Below are 27,896 nucleotides of genomic sequence, written 5' to 3' on the forward strand. Positions count from 1 at the left end.
CCATCTTACATTGTTCAGGAAGGCCTCCCAGATCATCCACATAAGCTTTTTATTGGGGGGGGGGTAGATGTCTAGTGATCTGCTGGAGGCAGAAGGGACACACAACTCTTATTCTGTGAATTTAATTTTTTTTGCAAGTTATCTTCAGAGCCAAGCTTGAGCTCCGGTGGCCAGCTGCTCAAAAGTCATCTAGAGATCTCGAACAGTTCGTTTGCAAATGTTATCGCCGTGAAGCCCAAATTTCTGTAGCAACCGCTTCTTTAGGCTATATGGTATCAATAACAGTTACCTGGTTTTGCAAATCTATAAGGCCTCAGGCACTTTCCTCCCCCTCTGCTTTCATATGATGTATTCAGCAGTGAGATCGTTCCTTGTGCTGCTGCGCACCTAAAGAGCTTTTGTATCAACATGTTTAGAAATGACAGAGCCTGACTAATTCAAGGACGCATGAAAGAGATTCTCCATGCAATTGTGGGTGCATGGCCAGGTGAGGGAGCTGGTGGACTGAGATTTTCATGTCTGCTAGTCTCTTCGCTCACTCTCTCTATATTTATCAGCAATGGAGCTGCAAATTACAAGCCTTTGAATTCCTCCAAAGGAACTATATCAGTCATCTTGGTTCTAGAGCAAGCTGAATATCTGTGCCTTTTGCCTATCCTAGAGCATATCAGCAAAACTTACCTTCTAGCAGAAGCTGGTGCCTTAGGCCAAATGGGGCACTTGCCCCACCCTAACCCTCCCCAAGCTATACTGCAGTCACTTCTCGTTTCCTTACATTCATATTCAATACATTACTTAACATTTAGAGACATGCTGACTTGTTTCTGTCCATCTCTTCTATTGGCCAATCATCTCTGGGCAGCACAGCCAATCACAATCATCCCTATGCTGTCGCCCCTGTCCCCAGGGGATTTTAAATAATAACAGGGGACCCCTTTGGGCCTCCATTTTGATTATGTCCCCCACTTTCCCCAGGGGATTGATCAGGAGTCCCTCGGAAATGCCGTTGAAAGTTCCAGATAATTATGGCAGTGCTTAGGAAGAGCTTCTGCAACCGATCAGATGCAAGCATTTCAGTCTGAGCCAATCTGAAGTATGCATTTGCAATCTGTTCTTGCTTCCCCCCAACCCCACAGTTTACGTTTCCATCTTCTCACTTTTGTGAGCAGCAGGCTAAAGCACCTTGAAGCACTATCTTCTCTGAAGCCAGCCTGCCAGCCATTGAAAACCATAGCAATACAGTGGTACCTCGGGTTAAGAACTTAATTCGTTCTGGAGGTCCGTTCTTAACCTGAAACTGTTCTTAACCTGAGGTACCACTTTAGCTAATGGGGCCTCCCGCTGCCGCCGTGCGATTTCTGTTCTCATCCTGAAGCAAAGTTCTTAACCCGAGGTATTAGCGGAGTCTGTAACCTGAAGCGTCTGTAACCCGAGGTACCACTGTATGTCTTTGTGAGTTCAGTTTGTTGTTCAAATGGGCAGTGAGGGGCAGGTATGTTGCTGGCCTGGAGGGGATGAGAGAGAAGGAAAAAGCTGTGGTGGGGTATTTTGTGTCTTTGCTGACATTGAAGGGGAGAGGAGAAAAGCAGAGCTGTCCAGGAAGGGTGACCAATAAGCCCTTGGCACTGGGTCAGGGAGTACCGCAAAAGGGAGCACTTTGCCAATCTGATACCAGATTTGATAAAATGTCAAGGGTGTGTGTGTGATAAAACAGCCTGATCCTATGCATATGCTATATTCCCATACATATTTAGCTAAGAGAAAATCTCATTGAAATCTCTGGGTAAAGATTATTTTGATCAGGCTGTGCTGCTGAAACTCCAAAACACACAGAAACCTGGAAAGGAATTCCTTTGAAATCAGTTGATTTGCCCCCACTTAAACATAGATTTGAACTGAAAGTATCCGGATTAGGCTGCGACAATCTAAAGCAAGTAGTAAATACACCATGGTGTATTTAGTTAGTGGCCATAGGGGCAGGTGGTAATGAGCTGCCTGTCTTTGGTCTACGACAACCATCTTGCATCATTTAAGCTTTATCACAACAGCCACGGGCTCACACAACAGCCAGTCTGTTTTTTAAAAGCGCAGGCTGCACTGTGGCATTCCCTGTGAGACCACAATAGCCACAGGTGACACCTGCAGAGAAAAGCAGAGGAGCTCGCAGAGCTGGCAGGGAATTTCCCAAGCTTCAGTTCACGTTCTGTTGACATTCATCTGTCCTGAGAGAGAATGAAGTGCACCTCATGTTGAACTTCTGGAGAATCACAGCACCTGCTATGGCTGCAGAGACCAGGAACACAGAACTTCTGCCTCCTGTATCATTTCTGCTGCATTAACAACACCAAAGTGACTTCTTCAGGGCAGTTTATGTGGAACTCGTGGGCTGCCCAGGTGACACAACACTCCTCTGAGCCTTGCTGATGTAATCCAAAGGAAAGCAGAATATGTTTGGCACTTACTTGGCTGAAGGAGTTGTTGGAAGTAGTCAAAGAAGGCACCATCCTACCTTCTTAGGGAGTCCACTCTGGATTTGTGTAGGGTTGACTCCTTAGCCTTTTCTTCTCCCAAAGATGTCCCACAAGGCAGCGGATCCAGATTTTTCCCTCAGGGTTTACTCCCCAAACCTTTCTCACAAATGAGTACTGTTAAGTTGTGGGTGAACATATCAGACGACACAGCGATTCTTCAAACAGCTCTTGTTTATTCAGAGGCCAGAACAGAACAGAACTGAAGGGCTCAGTCAGCCTGCTTATATAGAGTACAACGTTACTGTAGCAACTTTCTAAAACTATCCAATCACTGAACGTCACTTTCGATCCTTTATTTGCATAACTATCTACAGTATCCCCCTGCTGGCCCAGGGTGAGAACTTCAGTACGTAACAAGTACAGCCACAAGAAGGCAGAAGTTTAGGATCGGGTCCATGCAGAGGTGTTAATTCAGGGACAAGGCTATCCAGCCACTGATAACACACTACACAGGTCTGCATTTGGCACTGCAATGCATAAAATTGAGATGTGAAGCTTTCATGAGCCAGACTTGTTCCAGTTTTGACAAATCTGTATTCTGGATATGGAAAGCTGACAGGTTGTTGCCATTGTTTCTGCCTGCACCCCCTTCTCAGAGGATGCCTCACAGCATTGAATGTTTATCTCTCCGGCACTCATGGTTCATCCCAATGTAAGGAGGAAAGCTTTTAATTGGAAGCAATCATTATGGTACAGCACACTCTTTATTAAAAACCATACTGGATTAACTTGTTAAACACGACTGCACAAATCATTTTATTAGTTGCGTTCGTAGCTGGAACTGAACTGCTAGATGTGATATCTGAATATTTCTTTAATTGAATTTGGGCCCACAAGTGTTAACTATATAAACATTACAGACGTGGCAATACAGCTGGAACTTTTTGAACCAGTTTATCATCATTTCGCTTCCCGCTGTTATTTTTTAAAAGATGGTTTAAAGGAGCAAAAATTGTGAACAAAATAATATTGCTCAGGTCATCATTTGATAATGAGGATTGGCCAATTGACCCACCCGTTTCTCTAAACCTGCGTTTTCTTCCTGCTGCCAAATGAAACCAGTTGCCTGTGAAACTACAAAGCTGAAGCTTATCTGCATGTCTTATTCCTGGCTCCCACTTACTCTGCAAAGACTGCAAAGGCAAATTTGTCTTCTAGGAATCCAATTGGGATAATTCATTTTGTCCTATATTTGGTGGTGTTCAACTAAGCTTTACTCAGAGAATACCTGCCGTAATCAATGGAACTGACTTAGCCATGTTTGTTCATGTCAATGGGTATACTCTGAGTAATGCGTAGTTGGCTACCACTCCATCTCATTTCTTCTCTAAGTTAGAAACACACTTCTCTTTTAGAGTAATCATACAGATGTGGTGTTGTTTTTAAATCCATACAGTGGATGCATCTTCGAGCAGGATACCCACACTCATGTAGTACTGAAGATATGACTGAGGTGCAGCTGTTTATAGGAACGCAGGAAGTTGCCTTCCACAAAGTCAAGTCATTGGTCCATTTAGCTTGGTGCTGTCAATGCAGGAAGCCAGCAGCTGTCAGGATTTCAGACACGAGGCTATGCCAACACTTTGCAGGAAGTGCTTCGCTCTGTGAAATGGGCCACATAGCTCATCCGCAATTTGGCCACTGCCTGGTGCCACAGGCACTCTTGAATCAAGAGTCTTCACAAAAACCTAAACTGGAAAATTGGCGTTCAGATCCCACCATGGCCTCAAAAAAAGCAGCATGCTAGGGGATCATGGGCTGTCCACAGTTCCTAATCTTACCTTACAGGATTGTTGTAAGCACAACATGGAGGGCCTTAACATTGGCTTCACTCTCCAGAGGAAGGGCATGATACAAACACCAGTTATGTGATTCTCCATCATTCTTCGTAAGGCTGAACAGAAGAGTAACTGTAGTGCTATTATTAACACAACAAAGTACCACCCCTTGCATTTAAAGCACTTTCAACACACGTGTCTTCCCCCCCAAAGAATCCTGGGAACTATAGACTGTTAAAAGATGCTGGGGATTGTAGGTCTTTGAGGGGGAAACTACATCTCCCAGGATTCTCTAGGGGAAGCCGAGGGCTTTAAATGTGCACAGAATGTACTTTAAATGTGTGCTTTAAAGGAAGCAGCAGAAAGGCATGGCTGGTGATGGATTGCAAGACTCTGTACTGTTCTCATTTAATGGGAGAAAAGAGCGAGCAAGCCCTGTTCTAATCATGGTTTAGTGTTAAGAGGAGAGCCATGCAAAGAGATATGTTAGATATGCATTGAATATATTAAATTGTGTTAAATAGATACACATTTGATATTTGGGGCTTACAGGCAGATCCATATAAAGCAAAAGTGTCAACCTGTATATAAGGATTCTGTTGTAGCTCCCTCCTGAATGCAGAGAGATGATTCAGCTCAGAGGTACTTTAATTGCTCCTTCGAATGAAGCAGGCAACATGACTCTTGAACCTGCTCTTTTCCTCTGCCTCAGCACTTCCTGATAACAGATACTCAAAATAAAAAAAAGGAAAACCAGAGGGCATTCATAATCTGCTCTGGATAGGTCACGTCAATCTGATAACTGCTTTAACTGGAAAATATATGTGAATAAGCAGGAGATACGAAGAGGTTCTTCACAGAATATAAGATGGCTTTTTTTTTTATCATGCCACCTCTAATGTTACACTTTTTGCAAGCTTTCATGACGAGATCTAAATGCGTGACTTTGCAGAAAATTGGAAGCTTGGGTCAGTCCATTAAAAGATACCATCTTTTTTTCTTGCCTTCATCCTGGAGACAAGGGAGAAGCACAGCAGCAGTGTGTCTCCTTAGCGCTAGGCAGACTGAGGGATCACAGGCCTTCCTTGGCTGGTATGTAGAATGAAGGTATCCACTTAGCAGCAAATTTGTCCCTGATTTTTGGGGCTTCTGCTGACTCTGTGGTATTGGGCAAGTTTTCCATATAATGCCGTTTGCCAGACTCACCCAGACTCCTTTCACAGTAAAAAGATGTGTTGTTTCACATCATATTTTCTCAAACTGCTGCCTTCTTGTTGGCTGCTCCCAGACACTTGTCCCTCCCAAGAGAAGTTAGACTGGCTCTCCTTGTTGTCCTTCTGCTGGCAGGTGAAGATTTTCATGTTAAAATAGCCTTTTGGGAATGGACTCTTTTAAAGGAAAGGGCTGGTGTTGTGATGTTTATATTGCAATTATATGTCTGTTTTAATATATTGTATCTACCAGCTATCATCTGTCAAGCTATCTAGCGATATCTATCTATCTATCTATCTATCTATCTATCTATCTATCTATCTATCATCTATCTATCTATCTATCTATCATCTATCTATCTATTATCTATCTAACATCTATCATCTATCATCTATATCTATCATCTATCTATCTTATCTATATCTATCTATCTATCTATCTATCTATCTATCTATCATCTATCTATCTATCTCTATCTATCTTCTATCTTCTATCTTCTATCTTCTATCTATGTAGCATCTATCTATCTATCTATCTATCTATCTATCTATCATCTATCTATCGATCTATCTCTATCTATCTTCTATCTTCTATCTATGTAGCATCTATCTATCATCTATCTATCTATCTATCTATCTATCTATCTATCTATCTATCTATCTATCATCTATCTAATGTTTATTTGACTTTTAAATTATTGCTTCCCCTCCCTTATGTTTTTAGCTGTTTCTATTTTAGCTATAAGCCTCCATGAGTCCCAGTTGGTGGAAAAGGCATCATCATCATCATCACCATCATCATCTATGTGTGCTAATTCTCCCTTTTGCGTCTTTAAAACAGAAAATAAAGTCAGTGCTGGGTCAGGAACTCTCTGAATAAACCTGGTATCAGCCAGCAGCTATTATGACCCAAGGCTGATGAAGTTCACTGATATGTATCTGGGTTGCCCATGCCTTACAGAGAGAGAGAGAGAGAGAGAGAGAGAGAGAGAGAGAGAGATAAGACTGATTTTGTTTCCTTCCTAACCAGTCCTGAGCAAGGAGAGCGGTAAGAGTCAGCTTCAAACACTAACAGACGTATTGTGGCATAAGCTTTAAATTCTAACCTACACTAACTTTACATACTGCCTTATGCTGCAGCAAATCTGTTGGGCTACAATCCTATATGCGCTTCCCTGTGAGTAAGTCCCATTGAACTCAGGTACAGGAGACAGAAGACTCTTGCAGCTGTGCCGTTTATGATGCTATAGCTGCTGTTCGTTCCAACCCTTTTTGAAGCAAAATTGTAGCAGGCTCTTCACACCACCGGTTGCATGTTGATGTTATCATGCTTTCCCCATCCACATACAACTGTTCAGACTGAGGACAGTTCTGTGACTGTAGTCACACCCCTTCCATTTCCTTGTCCCTTTGACTGGTGTATGTCAGCATTACGAGCGCGCACATGCGTCTGTAATTACCGTAACTTGAAATACCTGCACATAGCAGAGCTACCGTTCCCGAGGTGATTTAGCAATCAACACCTCTCCTCATGGAACTCTGGGAATTGTAACTCTGTGAGTGGAAGAAGGACCTCCTAACAATTCTCAGCTCCCTTAACCCTTACATGTCCCATAATTTTTGGGGGGAACCATCACCAAGCAGTATCATAGCTCTTTAAATGTGAATGTGTGAATGTGGCCTGAGGCTGAGGAGAAGGAAGTTGGCAAGCAGTACCACCACTAGAATGGTTGCAGGTAAGGCAACTGAAGGTAGACTAGGCTCCACTGATCACAACCTCATCTCTCGGCTTCATATTTTACTTGAGAAGTGCCGGAGTAAGGGAAAAGAAACAACAACAGAGGGGTAGTGGGGTGGGTTGATGGGAGATGCTCAAGGAGCTTTGGAAGCAGATGTGTTTTATGCTGTTGGAGTTCTTCTGGGGTTACAGGACCTGGCCCGTGCCATCTTCTGAGCCAGGGTGATCCTGGGAGCAAATAAAACAGCCTTAAATATTGGGCAACAGACCCATTGCACTGAGTTATGCTTCGACCAAAGTATCTGAACTTTGTGCTCTCTCTTAACTGTGGTGACCTCATCCTGCTGCCCCAGCAGCAGTGTTTAAAGTCCACCGGAGAAGGGTGTACACACAGGCCGTGTAAAACTTTCGGAGCAGCTCAGTTGTCATTTTTCACTAACCCCTCACTGTCTTGCTAAACTTCTCCTGTGCCTGGATTTGCTTCGCCCTGCTTCAAAATGAAACTGTTCAGCGGCTTGTTGATTCTCTGCATGTCTCTGGCCATGGGGACAGGCAGTGAAGAGACAGTTCAGGACAACGCAGCCCATCCATCAGCAGTGCCCGAGGAAGCCTCTTTTTCAGATTGGGGTATTGGGACCATCCGAGATGGCTTTGAGACTGTGAATGCCTATTTAGACTACGTATCAGAGCTGCTAGGAGGGAAGAACGGTGTCTGCCAGTACCGGTGTAGATATGGTAAGTTCCTCTTCTTTCACTTCTATTTAGCACTTGTTTCATTCCAGTTAGTGATAGCCTGGGCAAATTCAAACCTATATCAGCTTCTCAATAGTTGACCAGAATATTGCTTTCTGTATAAGAGGCCTGCTGGATGAATCCATAAGTCCAGCCAGGGGTGGATCTGCTCTGAAAGTAATGAAGATTAAGCTTCAGGGCCCATAATCCTGGACTGGCCCCAGAAGTGACTTTAGTCCACAATGCTTTTTTAAAAAAATGTTTCTAGTAGATGCAAACTGAGTCGCATGACTCAGATTGATTATTTTGTTGTTGCTGCATGTATTTCAATAACCCCAAAGTTTGAGAGGCAATAGCACAGATGTTGTAAAGGTGAACAGCCCCGCTGAAGAACGCAACAGTGGTTAGTTCATTGCTGGTTGCAAAGGGCCCCCCCATAACAATTCAAGTTTCAGAGCTCCCCAAATGTCCTGCACCCTGTTCTCACAGTGACCAACCAGATGCCTGTGGCAACCCAGCAAGCAGGACCTGAGCACAGCAACTCTTGTGGCTGGTATACTTGGAGGTAGAGCACGGCCATCTTCTTGTCATGTTTTTATTATGGTTGATGAACTTGCACACTTTGGCTAGGCGTATTTGTTATTCTGGGCTACATACTGCTTGAAGTTTCCAAGCCATCATCGTTAACATAGTTTGTGTGTATCTGAAGAAGTGTGCATGCACACGAAAGCTCGTACCAAGAACTAACTTAGTTGGTCTTTAAGGTGCTATTGGAAGGATTTTTTTTTATTTTAACATAGTTTATGTAATCCTCATTTCACCTATTTAGAATGGATAAATATATCCTTTTACTTTTCCCTGAACCAGGCAACAGATACTTCAAAATTCAGACCTGCCTGCTCCAGTTCAATGGACTAGGGCAGCCTTTGCCAATCTGCTGTCCTTCAGATATTTAGGATAACAACTTCCATCACAGACCCTCCAAGTGTCCTTAATTTCCAGGGATGCCCCTGATTTAGAGAATCCATCCCACTTTCTTATTTGATCCTAGAATGTCCTGCTTTTCCTTACAATGTCCCTATTTTCATTGGAGAAATGGGGGTATGGAGTCATCCAACCCCCAAGGTGTCTGAAGGCAATCCTGTATTGGGAAGGTTTTTTTTTTAATGTTTAATGTTTTCTTATGTTTTTATATCTGTTGGAAGCTGCTCAGAGTGGCTGGGGCAACCAGATGTGTGGGGTATATGTTGGAGGATATGCCATCATCCCCATCCATCCAAAATATCTGAAGGGCAACAGGTTGATGAAGACTGGACTTCGAGAATCAGGCTTTCAGGTGCTGGGTTAGAAATCACTTGCACCAGCTAGTGCTACATGGGCAGTTTCCATCTGCATGCAGCTTCTGGAACTGTGCATGTGGTTTGTGTCACGAGATAGGAAGCCTTAAGCAAAACAGTCAAGACTGCTGCTTTGGCCAGCTCGGATTTCTTCTTTAGGAGTAGAAACACTAAATATTTGCTGTCTAGAATGGTTTGGGGAAAGTGAAGAACATCCACAATCTCTTTGGAGGCCAAAAACTTTGTGTTTTTTCTTGTTTTGTTGAGACTAACAAGTTACAACCATACAGTTTGCTTTTACGGTGCCTCCCACACTCCATTAACCTCTGAAATTGGTACCAATGGAGTCCCCAGGAGCTGTTAATCAATTCGCTGCTCATTTCTTTCCCCAGAGTGGACGGTTGTTATTCACCTTGATTTTTCTTTTCTGGGTCACAAAAACTCCTCAAGGCTTTGCATCTTAAAAAACAACAACAAGCAGACTCAGTATTTCTGTAATATGTGCAGCTGCCCAGTGCTACCGATGGTTTGGGTTCAATTCACACATTACAGTGGTACCTTGGTTCTCAAACTTAATCTGTTCCAGAAGTCTGTTCCAAAACCAAAGTGTTCCAAAACCAAGGCATGCTTCCCCATAGAAAGTAATGCAAAACAGATTAATCCGTCCCAGACTTTTAAAAACAACCCCTAAAACAGCAATTTAACATGAATTTTACTATCTAATGAGACCATTGATCCACAAAATGAAAGCAATAATCAATGTACTGTACTATAAAATAAATAAAACAGTATTGTAGATGATAAAAATTAAAATTAATTTTCTTTCTTACCTGCACAGATGATAGTCTTTGTTTGCATAGGGGGCTTTTATCCATTTCTGCAGTCACACAATCAATCAATCAATCAATCAATCAATCAGTAGCTGAACTGGGATCCACACAGTCACAAAAACAGATTAACTGAAAAAACCTCAAAAACAAAAAGGCAAAATAAATAGCAAAAACAAAAGCACCAAATATAAGCTCCTAATATCACCTTAGAACACTGCAATCAAGCCTGGGAGGCTTGAATTACAATGGGGGGGGGAAAAATTAGCAGCGCAACAGGGAACACAGGGGGACTCAAAACGGAGCACGTTCGGCTTCTGAAAAAAGTTTGAAAACCAGAATACCTACTTCCGGTTTTGCAGTGTTTGGGTTCCAAGTTGTTCGTGAACTAAGCTGTTCGAAATCCGAGGTACCACTGTACATTTTAATGCAATGCAAACAAGTACGCTCATCAAAGATTCAGCTGTTCGTCAGGTGTACATTCAACTGCAAACCTGGGTTAACAGCCATGTCATGTATGGGACATCCTTGAAGAACGCAAGAAGAGGCCTGCTGGATGAGGCCCCAGGCCCATCTAGTCCAGCCTCCTGTTCTCACAGTGGCCAACCAGGTGCCCCCAAGACAGGATCACACAATGCTCTCCCTTGGCTCTTCCACCAAGGGGATGGGGGACCGGTGCCAGTAAAAGAAGGGGTGGATTTATCCTGTTATGATATGGCATCTGACATGTCATCGAGGGTTAGGGCATCTTGCCATTCATTTGTTCTTGGACTTCTGACAGCTAGGTTGGCAACCAGCGAAAGTTTGAAGAACTTTCTGTCCGTATCTGAAGTACAGGGACTTCCACAGACTATTTGGCTCCTGGAGAGTAAATAATGCAGTACCTCAGACCACTCTTCCACCCCCCACCACTCTGACGGGCAACAAAGAGAGAATAATTCCTATATTTTCAGGGTATGAGTGTCATTGCTCTATGCAACCAAAAGGCATCACACACAGACACACACACGAGGGGAATATTTACAAGTTTGGGGGAGTCCCAAGTTTTTAGAAGGTACAAAAACCCTGAGATGGAAATGCATTGTGTTTCTTGGCCTAGTTGCATTTCCATTGTATACATGAACTGGATCATACAGAGAACAAAGAACCCACAGTGTTGGGTTGTTGGCATGCAATGTTACTTATGGGAGACACATATTTGCTCATTGACTGTTGACATCTTTTGAAATACTACATTTTACATCAGATAAAATAAAAAAAACAAGATGTCAGCACTTGAATTTTGACAGGAAACGCCCTTTCAAAATGAGTATTTAAATTCCGAATGTGAAATGGATGTTTTACATGTTGAGTGTTGAAATTAACCACTTTGCTAGATTTTTTAAAACACCTTTGCAAAATTAAATTTTAATTGCAATTCTAGTCTGTTGTAAATAGCATGAAATAAAGGATATGGATATGTATCAATATGAATGACTTCAACTTTATATTATGAAACTTGTTTGGCAACAGACTATGGGGGACACTTGGAACAGTGCCAGTCATGGGACTCCAGTATCCATCAACGAGGGCAGGGCCCAATCCTGCTTGTTGTAGCAGTGACATCACTCAGTACCCTCTACTGTGCAGCAGCACTTTTGTGCAGAGGCAAAGCTTGACTCCTATTTATGGTGGCCGCCTGCCATCTTACATCACCCAGATGCAATGCCCTGGCCATTAGATCAATGAAAACTAGAGGTTTCATTGACCTATGGGCCAGGGACTTACATCTTGGGCCACTTAAAAGATCAGGTGGCTACCATGGATGGATTCAAGTTTCACCACCGCCTGGTGCTAAAGGGCCCTTCCAGCCCCCTGGGGCCTTCAGCTGTTGCTTCTAGTCCTGTTCCCAAGGATGCCCAACTAAATTGATTCCTTGCTCTTTGGCAAAGCCAAGCCAGTCACCAGCCCTGCAATAAGCTTTGTACAAAGTCCTCCTTTCCAAGCCTGTCACATCTACAACTATTAATGCTTTCTTTGGGTGTGTTTTCCACTTGTTTTACAGGCAAAGCACCAATGGCCAGGCCAGATTACAAGTCTCCAGAACCCAATGGCTGCAGCTCCTATTTCCTGGGTCTCAAGGTACCCGAAAGTGTATGTACTGCTAACATCTCATTACCCAGTGAAATGATTTACTAACCACACTTGCCTTTTCAGGCAGGGTTGTGATTGCTTGGTGCTTTTTGTCCAGGCTCTCCAAATGGGAAGAGCGTCCCACTCAATGTTTGCCCAGACCGCCACTCTCATCCTGATGTCAAGTGCAAGCTGTCTGCCTTGTGTGTGCCAGAGGTGACGGCTGGCTGCTAGTGGCAAACAAAGCGATCACGTCTCAACTGACTGCTACCCGTATAATTTACTGTTTGATTGGCCAGTCACCCGAGCATTTAGCTTCCAACTGTTGGTGGCTGCTGTGGTGAGCAAATAAATCCTCGGGATGGGGACTGCATAAATGGATGCAGGATTCACAACTCCAATTATCTTCATAATTACAGAAAGGCAAAAATGAAAGAAAGCGGGATCTGTAATAAAAACGAGTGGAAAAGCACTCCAAAGAGCTGACATGGTACCTGGATATGGACCAGATTGGAATGCATGAGTTGTAACTGATGGGCTTTGGTCCTAAATGCCAACTGGCACCATCACCTCAGAGGGACTCAGCATCTGGCAGTTTGAGGCTGATGGGCAATATCTTCTTCTTTTCTTCTTCTTTGGCAATCACTCGTAGGCGATTAAGATTGTCTTCCATAAACACAGTTTTAACAGTGGGTTCGTAAGTGACTGTGGAGGCCAATTCTGGATCCACACGTCCTTCCACAGTGGGGACATAGGCTTCCAGGTGGGAGTTGGTCATGGTGAGGGTTTGCCAAACATGCCTTCCTCTTAGCATGTTTCTCCCTTTCATCCTGAGTTTGATTGTCTCCAAAGCCCATGGCACTTTTGGTAAAGACTGTTCTCCAATTGGAGCACTCGCAGGCCAGTGTTTCCCAGTTGTCAGTTTTTCTACCACATTTTTAAAGATTTGCCTTGAGAGAGTCTTTAAACCTCTTTTATTGACCACCAGCATTAAGCTTTCCATTTTTATGTTTGGAATAGAGTAGTTGCTTTGGAAGATGATAATCAGGCATCCGCACAACATGACCAGTCCAACAAAGTTGATGTTAAAGAATCATATATAAATTACAGTGTTCCTCTGTTCTGTAAACGTGAGTTGCTCCTTGTCAGTGGAAGCCTCGCCATACGTGGCTTGATGTTTCCTTGGAGAAGATTTGTCCTTCTTTGATGCTGGTCAGCAAATGAAATATATTTCACTGTGTTCAGGGTGTTATCTGACCGAGAAAAGAAATATGTGTGGTTCATTGACATATTCAGGTCATCTGTGGCGAAGGTGGGTGATGACAAGCCTGTTCTTGTATTAACTGCCATCTCTGTAGTCAAAAGCCATGGGCAACCACATGTTAGGACAGCCTTCCCCAAGCTGGTGCCCTCCAGATGATTTGGACCACAGCTCCCATCAGCCTTGACCAGAGGCTGATTTAAGACAATGGTAACCAACAAGGTGCCAGGTTCAATCCCCGGCATCTCCTGCTACGTCTGGGAGAGACCCCTTCCTGAAACCTTGGAGAGCTCCTTACGGTCATTGTGGGCACTGCTTAGCTTAGTGGACCAATGGTCTGATTCGGTATGAGGTGACTTCCAATGTTACTCCTTTGAGGGGAATTGGGAGCCTACAAAATCTGAAGGACACCATGTTAGCTCTGCACAAGGAACTATGGCATTGTTTCCCAAGACAAGTGACATGGCTATTTGATAGGCGTAAATGTAAAGGGACCCCTGACCATTAGGTCCACTCTCGACCGACTCTGGGGTTGCGGCACTCATCTTGCTTTATTGGCCGAGGGAGCCGGCGTACAGCTTCCGGGTCATGTGGCCAGCATGACTAAGTCGCTTCTGGTGAACCAGAGCAGAGCACGGAAATGCCGTTTACCTTCCTGCTGGAGCGGTACCTATTTATCTACTTGCACTTTGACGTGCTTTTGAACTGCTAGGTTGGCAGCAGCAGGGACCGAGTAACGAGAGCTCACCCCGTCGCGGGGATTCGAACTGTCGACCTTCTGATTGGCAAGTCCTAGGCTCTGTGGTTTAGGTATTGTTTAATCTCACTGCAGCCTGTTTTTCTCATCCTGCTGGTCTCCTAAGAACCGTCAGTATCAGGCTGTTCAATCCGTTGCAGCTAACCCATGCAAAATAAAATTTTATAAACAGCATTCAGAGAAGAAATATGAGTCGAGGGGGGGAAGCAATGTTGTGTGTCAGAGAATCTTTTCTTCCCTCTCCTTTCATGTACAGCTGGATATGGGTATCCCTGCCATGACTAAGTGTTGCAACCAGCTGGATATATGCTATGATACCTGCGGGGCCAACAAATACCGCTGCGATGCCAAGTTTCGCTGGTGTTTGCAGTCCATCTGCTCCGACCTCAAGCGCAGCCTTGGCTTCGTCTCCAAGGTGGCAGGTGAGTTTTCCACCCAGGGATGCATTAAGTGGAAGGAAGTGTAACTCAGTGACGGCTGACTTCCTAAGCAGTTTGTGGGAATGAGTCAGTAGGGAGTGTCCTTTGAAGGGGTGAAACTTAATTTTTTCAAGTTTCTTCAGTCTCAAAAACATGTTTTTGGGTGTGAGGAATTCAAATTGGCTATTATTTTTGTGATTGGACAACCTTTAGCTTGGTAAGTCTACGCTTGATGAAGAAGAACATAAACTGCTTTCGGAAAGCCAAATAATTTTAATTTTACCTTCTGAAAATGCCAGGTAATGGTATTTCAAATTATATTTTAATAAGCACCAAAGATACTTGCTAACACTTCGGACACCACAGCCAGGCAAAAATGGCACACACTTTTACACAGCAGCAGCAGGAGCTGTTACAAATGGAAAGTGGACCAGGCAAACATAAGCTGCATAACATACATTTAGAGCAGTATGCTACCATTTTAAACAGCCATGGCTTCCCCCAAAGAACTCTGGGAGCTGTCATTTGTTAAGGGTGCTGAGAGTTGTTAGGAGACCCCAGTTCCCCTCGCAGAGCTACAATTCTCAGAGTTGCCTAGGAAGAGGTGTTGATGGTTAAACCACTTTGTGAACAGTAGCTCTATGAGGTCCTGTAACAACTCTCAGTACCCTTAACAAACCACAGCTCCCAGAATTCTTTTGGGGGAAGCCATGGATGATTAAAGTAGGAGTGTAGTGCTTTAAATGTATGTTGTGATGTGGCCATAAACATGTAGTCTGTGTCTGGCCCCAGGCAAATGTTGGGTTCATGAGCTGCCAATTAGCTACCTTCAGTGTAAGGATAGGAAGATATGTCCATGTTGGTTGTTTTTTCCCATTTCTCCAGTCTTAAATTGGGTTACTCGTATTTCTACATATGTTTTCAATCCTTTCTTAAAAAAAAAAAAAGTTTTTAAAAAAGAAGCGGTACTCCTGATGCACACCTTGTCGCAGTCAACTTTTTTTTTGAGTTTATTCATTTTTGAGAGCAATTTCCCCCAACAGAAGGCATGTTACCTTCACTGTGAGTTTTTATGCGCAGCTTTCATTAATATTACATTTTTGTACATATTCTTTGGCTGGAGAAATGCAGTGCAAAATCTGGAGACGGGCCAATTTCCAAGAAGCATTTCAGTATTGTAGTGGGAGAATGTGGGGGTTTAGCGTTAAAATGCAAACGAAATCAATTTCTCCCCCTTCACTCCTCCTGTGTAGATGAGCAGATTTTCAGAAAGATTCCCTAGGAATCTTAATACGTGGGTAGGGGAGGGGGAGGAGTATACTGCCTAATGTGTGCTGCTTTGAAAAATATTGTTCCCACAGTGTCTAGCCTTTCTCCCCACCCCCCACCCCACCATTTACCCCTCTCTAGTTCAGCTTCCAGCAATTAGATGGCAAAGGGGTCACTAATTTATTTTCCAAGTGTAACAATTAAGATAAATGGGGAAGTTCAGAGCTGCTGATGCAGACTCTCAGCAGATTCTCTAAGACATTTCCCCTCATCATTGGCTTCCTGTCTCATTAGGATGATGGAACGTGTGTGGTTTTAGTACTTATAGGTGTACACAACCTACTAAAAACCGAAGAAAAAAATCATGCCAGTTGCCTTGTAAAGATTATATGCTGTGAGCATCTTAGCGATTCATCACTTGCATCGGGGATGGGGAATCTGCAGGTGTTGCTCAGCTTCAACCATCCTTGACCATTTTCCCCATTGGCCATTCAAACCTTTCAGATATACCACCTTCCCATTTTCCTAGATTTCCTCTGCACCATGAGGATCAAAACTTATATTAAATTGAAGTAATGAAACTCCCCACTTAATTATGGGTCTTCCCCTTGCACCCCTAGATCCCATTTTTGCCAGGAATGCAGGAACCTTTATTATTATTATTAGAATTTATATACCACCCTATACCTGGAGGTCTCAGGGCAGTTCACAGAATAAAAGTGAAATATAAAACCGCAAAATACATAATCAAAACAACAACCCAATAACCCCCCCCCCCCAGTTTAAAAGGGCATAGAATGTCAATCAAATCAACCAAAGGCCTGGTTAAAAAGGAACGTATTTGCCTGGTGTATAATGAAGGCGCCAGGTGAACTTCCCTGGGAAGAGCATTCCTCAGACGGGAAGCCACTGCAGAGAAGGCCCATTCTCGTGTTGCCACCCTCTGGACCTCTTGAGGAGGCAGCACATGCACACAAACCTGCTATTTACTTAAAAAGAAGAAGGGTGAGAGAGTCTGGTTATAAATGTAATATCTTGTTTAAAGGTTAATGAGAAAGGGAATAGTCAAGTATAGTAGGGGTATGGAACCTTTCTCCTACAGGCCAAATTTTGAGGCCAAATACACAACCAGATGTTGAGCGCTTCAGAAACGCTACGCAAAGCGCTTTGCAAACCCTATGATTAATGCTTGGCAAGCGCTGAGGGGAGAACTTGCAGAATGCTTTGTGCAGCACTTCCCAACCAGCCTGACAACCTGCTTCCCAAGCACTGGGCTTTCAAAACTTACTCAGTCCTAGGCACAGCACCCAGCTATCAGGTGGTTGTTGGGTGTTTGGGAAGAACTGGGCTGTGCAAGCCCTTTGAACGACCTTGCCTCCATCGTCATGGATCAACAGTGACAGGCGTCAATAACCCAATATCATCATGAATTCAGATGATTGACAAGTGGGTGGTTCCCCACCACCACCTGGCAAAGTTGGCCCAAGAGGTTCAGGGGAGATAAAGATATGGCCTTCTGGGCCGAAGGTTTTCCCACCCCTGGACTCTAGTGTGATATTCTAGTGAGCATCCACAAAATAGTCTTTGGCTGAGCACAAACATGACAACATTTTATGGAAAGGTGAGGTAGAAATCCTAGCAATAAACAAAGAAATTTGCAATGCAAATGACAGAACTGCTTATCAGCTACACCAGACACAGGAACCTGGGAACTGTAGCTTACTCCCACAGAGCTACAGTTCCCAGCACCATTCCTGGGGATTCTTTAGGGGAAACCATGCACTTTAGATGTAAGGGATGTCTCCATAGCCTATCACTTCTCAGCTGGCAGTTCCAATTAAGCTAAACCAGCTCCCCTTGGTATGATGGATCATGAAGCTGTCTGTATGACAAGCAGCTGCCTATAGAGAAGCAGACCAAACCTCAGTAGGCACACAGTGGAAATTGGTGATTGGTCCTGACATGCTCCTCTTTGTCCTCTGTTCCAGCATGTGAATCAGTAGCCGACGCCGTATTTAAAACAGTCAGGACTCTGGGCTGCCGTCCTTTCATGGACAGCCAAAGAAGTGCTTGCATTTGTCAGGAGGAAGAACGGGAAGAGTTGTGAGGTGAGCGTCAAACTGCCTGACAGCGATGGCTCTGGATTCATGCGCCCCCTTGCTTAGAAGCGGGTCCGGTCTCTACTCCCTACACAGGTGCCATTTTTGGCAGCGGTTACATTAGGGGAGCAGATCATTTCGATCACTGCAAATGCCTTAATTGCAGCTTGAAGAGTGGAACCGATTGCCTTGGCCCGGCACTCTCGTCTGTTCCATCTGACAACTTCTTTCGCCTTCCCAAAGCATCTGTTTGGCATAACGACAAACCTCAGTGAAGACCAACTGCGATGTGTGTGTGTGAGCATTCCAGATGTGACAAAGGATACAGAGAAAACTTGACATTGGCTATAGTACATTTCTGCAGCAAATATTCACACAGCTGACTGGCTGTTATCACCAGACATTTAATGCTACCATAGTGGTGTAGAGCTAGTCAAGGGCCATGAGAATCCCATTCTATTGAAAGGTGCAGGGTTGCACCAGTAGTCCTGGATCATGGACTACTCAACAGCACACAGAATGGCTGGTTCTAGAGATTCCCCAAAAGACAAAAAAAGGGAAGAATGACAAGATCACAGTGTGGGTTTTGAAGTTACTCTTAATTTTATTTCCATTAAGGCATTGCTCCACTTAAAGAGAAGCAACATACATATTGCTTAATAACAAGAAACAAAGGTATATTGAGTATTTGAAAAGTTTGTTATGGTAGGCCATTGTAAAACTAACTTTTATTAAATAACATATATAGTTCAAAATAACATCAGAGCTTGCCAGTAACATTTATGATGCACTCTTCTAGCTACAAAGGATTACTATTATTTTACAACTTCGGGTGGCACAACTATATATATTTTTAGAACCATCCTTATTCTTCCAAAATATAACTCTTAGACCCTCTGGGTTATTTCTCTGTAAACACAAATTGCCACTTGTCCCAAATTTGAACGTTTTTGATATTTTGCCTGTTGCCCTCTGATAAAATAACATCAGGATTCCTTTTCTAAACATATCCTGCTGCACCTAAACTTATGTTCTCTGGTTCTTGATTATCTGAAACTCTTGGAGCTGTTTTTAACACTGTTGAACTTGTCCATCCATTTACATTATGAACGGCTTACAGAATTTACTCTTTTCAGTACAGTATTTACTCTTTTCCATGATCCCATAACTAAATAAACCCCCCCTCCCTATTTAGGCTATCCTGTGATAAGTGTGTTGTCTCCCAATATTTCATTCCTCCATCTGGGTTGATGTTTGGTAGGTCCATCAGTTAGTTGTTGAGCTTTGCAGAAATTCCCCCCAGACGTCAATTCTACCTCTGAAATCCCGGTAATGGCAGCCCTACATCAGTTTCCTATACTGCCTTTTATCATTATATTTTAAATTCCTAACAAGAGGTGTGCATGATGAGAGCAATATGATCAAAACATTACAAAACATAAATGCTCTGTTATTTGGGATGGAGAATGGAGATTTACACTATAAGAATGCTACAATTAATGAACTTCCTAGTAATACACAGTTAGCAAGTTAAAACATAGAATTTTCAGCACCTAGTTCCGAAGCTTTTTTTTTTTTTTAAGTGTAGATTATATAGTTTGAACACATGGTGCATATATCTTACATCGGTGCTGACAGTGAGTCTATGCAAGGCAATTGGCTATAACCAACGAAATATTTCTTAATAATCCTTACAAAAAGTAGAGAGAAGATGCAGGTAGAGGACAGTGCAAAGGCTTTAAAGGGGAACAACACGAATTCTGGACTTTCCTGGCCAGGGCTTGCCAAAGGCATTTTCCTGCTTATATTGAAGGACAAAAGGGAGCCTTCCCCACCCCCCCCACCCCCATTCTATATATTGACTGGAAGTTTAATTTTACTACACCTGAAGGCAGCATCTCACCTGAAGGCAACAGCTGCCCATTCCCCAGCATCTGCTGCATGAGGCAGCTACCCCCTTCTGCCTAATGGTAGGACTGGCCCTGATTCTAGCATAAGTACTTTGTGTACTATAGAGAAAGATGTTCCCCAACAGTATCACTGAAGTCCACAAAATTTATTGAATAGGAAATAGAGGCTAAGTTGGTAACCCTATTCACACTTACACTGGAGTAAGCACTATTGGACAAGGTGGTACTTACTTCTGAGCAGACAGTAATAGAGTTGCATTGCATTTCTTTTCACTGAATCCAGTAACTTGAATTAATCCTATGAGCTTCAGTGGTCATGCAGCCATCTTTTACTGGGTGAGATCTATCACACTGACATTTGGATTGGTGTTCATGAATCTGTCGCTGTGAAGAGCTTCAACACCTTTCCAGACTGCAAATTACTATGCCACTGGCTCATCTAGCTTTAGGAAAGATTTTTCTAGGTCATGATGATATAGGATCTCACCACTTAAATACAATAAAGTGGTTCAAAACTCCTAGATTTTGAACCACTCTGCACCCTCTGCACCCCTTAGTTTGTGTTGATTTCAGCACCAAAAAATGATCAAGTGTGCTAGTTAAGTTGTTGGTGTGTTGCAGACAGTGTCCCCCTCCTCTATGTCAGTGTAGCCTTGTAAAAAACCCAAATTCCTATTCATGAAAATGTTATAGATCTGGGCATTTTACATGCTCTTTGAACTAATGATTTCTAACAAAAACTGGTACCATTGTCATCCCTGTGATTTGAATGGCCCATTTAATTTTGCTCCAGCCATCCATTATCAGACATCAAACAGCATTTGGATGAGATTGCATCTAATCTGACCTTAGCAAAGATCATAGGCTTTCACTGGGGAAAGAGGAAATCACATGGTTTTGTTTTGTTTTGTATGTTGCCTTTATTTTCTTGCCAAACACAGATGATTGCTCACTATCGAAGGTACATAGGAGAAAGCATCAGTGAGACAGCATGTTCACAAGATAAGACAGCCTTTGCCAACCTGGTGCCTCCGGATGCTTTGGACTACAACTCCCATCAGCCTCAACCAGCATGGAGGCTGTAGGCCCAAAACGGGGGTCGTAGTCTGGTGGGATCTAGGTTGGTGAAGGCTGAGATAGATCTACTTCTCCACATCAATTCTAATGGGACCACCTGTGAGGATGCGATTAGCCATGTGACTGGCTTCCTCTTCCTCTGACTCTGCCCATCTGCGCATCCGTCTGCGGCAGCCCTGGGCACAGCGAGACCTCTCATCCGTCACTCCACACACAAGGACACGGCAGTGCAGGAACACTTCCTGAATACAAAAGGAGATAAACAAATATGAAGCATCCCAAATGGCCTGGGGGAATCTGTCACGCACGTCTGCAGAATCCAGGGATTTGCTAGGTAAAGGAAACAATTCAGATTGGTGGGCGCTAGCAGTATTTGTACAGAAGCCAGAAACTCAGAAAACATCCTGTTTTGCCTCTCAATCACATGCAACCTATAGGCTTCTGCAGTGGCGTGTCTGAAACAGAAGTTCAGAGGAGCAACCTGCTAGGCTTGGAGCTTTTGAGGCTATGAGGCTTACAAATGATTCTGCCTGGGGCTTAGTATTCATTCTATCTTCAGTGTAGTCTGCTCCTGAGAAGAAGAAATCGACTGAAAAGGCTGCACTGGGATTTTATGCCACAAAACAAAGCAGGTCAAGTATTGATCCAGCAGACACCTCCACTCCAAACCGCCAGACTTTTGCGTACATGTTTTGCATATTATTTGCATTGAAAATGAGCTTAAATAAGAAAGAAAGAAAATCATAACAGATCGGTCACAAAGTTTTGATCAGGATGGTGATCTTAAAACCAGACAGGTTGTACGTAATTTTAGGTTGCAACAGTATTCAATTCCTGAACAGGAGTTGAAAGTGGTGTCAACAAGCTAGACAGATAACATAGTTTCAGCTTCTGCTGCACTCTTTTCTGTCTCTTTTCCAAGTAGAGGGAATATCTACACCAGTGGTTTTCAATCTTTTTGAATCCACGTCTCCCTTGACCAACTACATTCTTTCTGCAGCAGCCCATGGGGCTCAGGAACCCAGTTATGTCACCCCTTGCCTGCAGAGCTGGCAGAGCATCTCACCCTTTTGCAAATACCATCCCTTGTGGAGTGTTTCCTCAGCCTCCTCTCCTCTCCCCTCTCCTTGGGAGTCCTCCGGACAGCCACAGCTGCCACCCCTGCTCTCTGAGCTCCACCTCCAAAGAGAGGTGCCTCCTCACACTGCCCCACAGGGGCTAGGGAAGTACCCCTTGGCCAGCCCCAGAGGCACTAATCGCCTGAGGAGCTTGTAACCAGGGCTGCTGCAACAAATAGCTGTGGAAGCCTTTGGGAGACAGAGACGTGAGAGGGCATCAGAGGAGGGAGTGAAGGAAAGAGGGACAGAGGCCAGTGCTGCCCACGACAATATTGCATCATCCTATTGCATTATATGGGACGCGGGTGGTGCTGTGGGTAAAACCTCAGTGCCTAGGACTTGCCGATCGCATGGTCGGCGGTTCGAATCCCCGCGGCGGGGTGAGCTCCCGTCTTTCGGTCCCAGCTCCTGCCCACCTAGCAGTTCGAAAGCACCCCTAAGTGCAAGTAGATAAATAGGTACCACTTTATAGTGGGAAGGTAAACGGCGTTTCCGTGTGCTGTGCTGGTACTGGCTCGCCAGAGCAGTTTTGTCACGCTGGCCACATGACCCAAAAGTGTCTCCGGACAGCACTGGCCCCCGGCCTCTTAAGTGAGATGGGCGCACAACCCTAGAGTCGGACACGACTGGCCTGTACGGGCAGGGGTACCTTTACCTTTACCTTTATTGCATTATATGTGTGTGTGCATTGTATACACACACACACACACACACACACACACACACACACACACATATATATTCTCAATCACCCTCTTTGTCATTCCTACACTGTCAGTATGAAAGTATGAAATAAAAGCAGAAGACAGGGAACCAGCGTTAGGAAAAGCATCTCCAGCAAACTGTTATCCTTACCCGCTTCCTAAAGTGAAATCCCTTATGAAGAACTGGAAGAAGGCAATGCATCTCTGATTTGCATCCTTCAAGGGCACCTCCTGCATCTATTGTCCATGCATTGTGTCAGATGTTTTGCTAGAAAACTGCTAAAGGAGCAGCTGCTACGCATTTTCACTCACCTTGTTGTCCTTACCCACAAATTTGAACACTGGGACTTGGAAGTGCTTGGCCAGATGATCTTTAGATGTGTATTGCTTCACAGAGTCATCAGAAACACAGCTGAAGAAAGAGAAAAATGTTAATGGTTTTCACAGACGTGGGTGGGGAAATCGCAGCAGCACGTTCCTCCAAGAACAGAGGCAGCAGGGTAGAGAAGCTGACTCTCCTTGCTTAATAGATGTGTTAGTGGCATAACATCCAAAAATGAAGAGTGGATGGAAAAACAGAAGTGAGAATCAATAGCACTGCCAGAAATTGGGGGGGGGGGAGCAGCCAGCAAAATTGTCAGAATGCACAGTGAATCTCTGAGCATGCTCTCCCCCCCTCCCCCCTCCTGAAAGCCGAGTAATTTGCCAATGTATTGCAATCAAGATTATCCTCAGTTCACCTTTTTGACCAGAGATACACAGAAAATAAAGAGCTGGCTCAAGCAGACATTAGCATTTAGTTCAAAGAATATAGTTTTAGAACTAAAGGCACTCTGGAAACATCATCATCTTTTCCTTCCCTTTCTGATTCTCAAAAACACCAAATTATCACAAAAATAAAGTAACTTTTCACAGCAGCCTTTTACTTTATCCTGTTGATTCATTGGGTCTTGTAACAGCTTTGCAGCTTGGATTGTAGGTACTAAGGCAGGAAACAAACCATAGTTAAAGGTGGCTTGAAAGAAATAGATGCACAAATCTTGAAGGTCTACATCAAGGTTGAGGATCATTTTTCAGCCCAAGGGCTGCATTTGAACCTGGGATAGCTCAGTAGATAGAGCATGAGACTGTTAATCTCAGGGTCATGGGTTAGAAACTATTCTTGGACTAGATGTCCCCCATGGTTCCATTTCAACTCTACATTTCTGTGATTCCATGATTTCCTTCTGGACAACTTCCCAGGGGTGTTTTCTTATTACAGGGTACAGGGGTGTATCTGGTGTTTTCTTATTTGAGGAGCAGAATCTTTTCTGGAAGGGGATTTTTTAAAAAATTAATTGCTAGATGTTATTTTTCAGTAACCTGTCCTTTCAAAAAGAAAGAAAGAAAGAAAGAATGTTACCTTTGTAGAGCAGGCTAGTTTCTATATTCAAACCTGCACACCTCTCTATGGCCTCCATCCAGGTAACATCCAGTTAAGCAAGAAACATTATCAGAGTTCAAGGCAAATTCTAGCCAGGAAGAGGGGGAGAGTCCCATGAGACAGATAAAGAGGTCTGTAGGACCACATTTTGACTTCAAGTCCTTGCTCTACACTTATTCCACACAGGCCTGCCAAATCTAGTTGACCAGAGATGCCAATGAATCAGTCAGATGCATACTTTGCAAGGCAATGCCTATTTAAAGTTGTATTTGGCTCCCACAAGAACTATTTGTCTCTCTCCAATCAGAGATTTTTAGGGATGATTATACCACTGAGGTTTGGGGGTCTGTGATACCAAAAAACAGATGAGTCATACAGTTATCTTAGTAGGTTTTCATCTGAACATGACACGGCATCTTATTCTCAACCCAGTTAATCCAGAATTGAAACTAGTGGGATTAATTCAGAGGAAGTAGATGAAGTATGCACTGTAAATGTCATTCCCTTCAAAAGTATGACATAATACTACGGAAAATGCCCCAGCTATGAATTAATTGAGAAGAGGGCAATCCAAAATTATGTGATGTATTGTATCTGGTGTTTTCTTATTACAGGAGCAGGATCTTTTCTGGAAGGGGATTTTTTAAAAAAATTAATTGATAGATGTTATTTTTCAGTAACCTGTCCTTTCAAAAAGAAAAAAGAAAGAAAGAAGCCATCTGGTTTTGCAATATAAGACAACATGGCATTTTTCCTTCCAGCAACCTAATCTCAGGAATGTGGACTTTGAATGTTCTAAACGCTGTAGATAGGAAGAGGAAAGAAACAGACTTGAACTATTATGCTCTTCCCCTGGGTATAATGATATTTAATACTTGGACTTATGGCATAAATAGCTAATTAACTACTTATCCAGGGGTGGGAAAGAAAGGGCTCATTGGGCAGGATTTAATTACATTTTTAGTCATAATGATTGCCACTTGAATGCAGCTCCTTACATTATCACCAAAAAGGAGGAAATGTTTTAGTTGACATATGAAGCATGCTCTAAACCTTGTTGTTGTTGCAGATACACATCCCAGGCACTCGCTGTCTAAAGGTTAACATACCGTATATGTAGAGAAAATTAATGTACTGTTGTGATTTATGTTCCTCTGTTATTCAAAGCTTATGCCATATTACAACAAGCTAACACCTCTGGGACATGATGTGCCATTTGAAGAGTGGCTGGGGCAAAGCAGCCAGATGGGTGGGGTGTTTAGAGATATATGAGAGAGACATCAAGGAACTGGACACCTGGAATGTAGATCACAACTACAAGTTTTGCCTGAATAGGCAAGTGTATGAATGAGTTGTGTGAGGAAGACTGAGTGGCAGCAGTTCACAGGGACCTCATTTGGATTGTGGAGGACTACCAATGTTTCTTTAGGACTAGAACACCTGGCTTCTGCACCTCCATGATACCTGTTCAGTGAACTTGTGAATAAAACTGAAGTTTCCAGTGTGTTCTCCTCTAACTGACGCTTACCAATAGGAAGATTACCCTAAAATAAGAGAGTAACTGAAGTCTATTATCATAACGCTCTTTCATCTCCTCTTCTCCAGGCTAAGCATTCCCAGTTCTTCCAACTGGTTTTCCTCAGACTCAATTTCCAAAACCCCTCACCATCCCAGTAACCACTCTCTGAAAAAGCTCCATTTTGTCAATGGGTTGTTGTTATTATTATTATTATTTACAATATGTGGTGTCCAGAAGTGAGCATTGTTATTTGGGTGGAATTCACCGAACAGTTGCCGAAGGCAGAAGACACGTGCAGGGATTTCTGTCTGTACATCAGGGTCCCCCCTATGAAATTGGCTCTAGGTGGGCTGGCAGCCCACGCCCCCCACCCCACTGAAAAGGATGTTCCATCTGGCAAGCTGAAATGCCCTGATGGAAGGCTTAACATTGGGCGACACTGAATTTCTCCCTCAGTTCTCCAGATGCAGCCTGAAGATGGTGTATAAATTCTTTATCAGAGTGTTTATTTTTCAGACTCCCTAGGATGTTGACCCTATCAGTGCCTAAAAATAGATGTTAAAACAGCGAATTCTGCTTAAATCCAGCAAAGCAGGAAAAAAGTTCCTTTGCAGGTTTTTTGTGCGTGGAAATAGCCTACATATTTGAGGGTTGTTTACATGCAATCTAATAAAGAATTATGAAGTCGGTATCAAGCAGTTATTCACAGACCACAGGCTACGTGCCTGGCAAATTTTCAATTTAAAAAATGAGTTTAGGGTTAGCAGTTTTAAAATTGCTCCAAAGGCAGCGGGTACAAAGATGGATCTCTAGAGGGAATTTATAAAATTTATGAGATGCATCTAGAAAAGACAAATACCCACATATCTTAGAAGACAAGGTAAACACCAGATGCTACCGAAGTGTTCATCAATAAGGGTGCCCTTGAAGGCATGGTTGGTTCTTAATTGATTACAAAAGTGTACCGTTTAAAAGAACAATCTTGAAAGGAAATTTCATTAATTGTTTGGAATGAAAGTACCTGTATATCAGACTGAGGAGCAGAGGGAAAGAAGAAAATCAAAACTACGGTACTTCATCATCTTTGCTGGGAGACCAGCCACCTATGCTCTCTCTCTCAACTGCAGCCATTCCATCAGTCTCCTTGAATTGTTTCTATCCCAGCTTAGTGTTATAAGAATTGAAACTTTAAGAAGTAATGCACAAGCTTGCTTTTCTCCTCCTCTCTTCCCATTCCTTCTGCTTATGTGTCATGTCTGTCAAATAGCACACCAGGTCTGTTTTACTACTGATCTTTGTAACCTGCCCTGAGAGTTGTTTTCTGACCAAAGCGTGTGATAAAAATGCTTTAAATAAATAAATAGGCCTTGCATGTGATGAAGTGGAGACTAAGTCATGAAATATGCCACAATATAACATTATTAGTCTTCACAGTGCTTCAGGACTTTCTGTTGTTTTTGCTGCGACAGATTTTAGCCTTGCTCCCCCTGGGGAACTTGTATTTTATACAACTTTAAACCCCAAGGGTACAGCAGTATAACAATCAGTTTTGATTATACTGTTTGGGGGTATGGATGCTTTTTGCTTTGCTTTGCTTTAAACAGCAAGTGAAGAACATGAAAATAAATGTCTCAGAGTCACTGCCTAGTGATTGTGTGTTCATTTGACAACAGAGGGAATGCATGATCAGTATCTATTGCTGCTCTGGAACACTTCAGACTGAAGGTGGGGGATTGGCAGCGCAATCGTGTGCCGGTTTAATCAGAAGGAAGTCCCATTATGAGGCTTATCACTAGTAAACATGTTTAGGATTGCACCCCAAATACAATGTTCCTCCATTTTAAAGACTCCCCTGACATAGACAGAACCAGTACTGTCATTAGGCCAACTAGGTAGCCGCCCTCAGAGGCATGCTGTAGTACTGACCTTTGAGGGGCACAGTTTTATACAAATTAGTTTTTGATATCTCTTATAAATTTCTGATAATATTTTACTTTTACTTCATATTCTGAATACTTTTTAACATTTCTGAAGCAATCCATACAAAGGCATGTTTTTGGAAAAAAGAAATTGG

General features: G+C 43.2%; 2 protein-coding genes across 7 annotated transcripts in view; one reads left to right on the top strand and one right to left on the bottom strand.

Annotated features, from left to right (window-relative positions):
- The first annotated feature begins 7,634 nt into the window (after positions 1-7,634).
- Positions 7,635-27,448, top strand: PLA2G12B (phospholipase A2 group XIIB). 5 transcript variants are annotated; one of them, XM_082222231.1, is made up of 5 exons: positions 7,635-7,993; positions 12,199-12,287; positions 14,541-14,706; positions 17,961-18,080; positions 25,909-27,448. In XM_082222231.1, exons 1-4 carry the CDS (start codon positions 7,756-7,758, stop codon positions 18,077-18,079), a joined length of 612 nt encoding a protein of 203 aa, XP_082078357.1. In that variant the 5' UTR covers positions 7,635-7,755; the 3' UTR covers position 18,080; positions 25,909-27,448. The 5 variants fall into 5 exon arrangements, with proteins under 5 accessions (XP_082078357.1, XP_082078356.1, XP_082078358.1 ...); XM_082222230.1 differs by lacking the exon at positions 25,909-27,448 and adding an exon at positions 21,618-22,696; XM_082222232.1 differs by lacking the exon at positions 25,909-27,448 and adding an exon at positions 20,923-21,092.
- The window catches only part of OIT3 (oncoprotein induced transcript 3), a 32,904-nt gene continuing 23,759 nt past the window's right edge, over positions 18,752-27,896 (bottom strand). For both annotated transcript variants that reach the window (XM_082222086.1, XM_082222087.1), the window contains exons 8-9: positions 23,193-23,292; positions 18,752-21,300 (exon numbers count right to left, since the gene is read on the bottom strand). In XM_082222086.1, the coding sequence (XP_082078212.1) occupies positions 21,124-21,300; positions 23,193-23,292 (277 nt within the window). In that variant the 3' untranslated portion in view covers positions 18,752-21,123. The remainder of the gene's footprint in view (positions 21,301-23,192; positions 23,293-27,896) is intronic.

This window comes from Podarcis vaucheri, assembly GCF_965113315.1.
Source record: "Podarcis vaucheri genome assembly, chromosome: 5".
NCBI lineage: Eukaryota > Metazoa > Chordata > Lepidosauria > Squamata > Lacertidae > Podarcis > Podarcis vaucheri.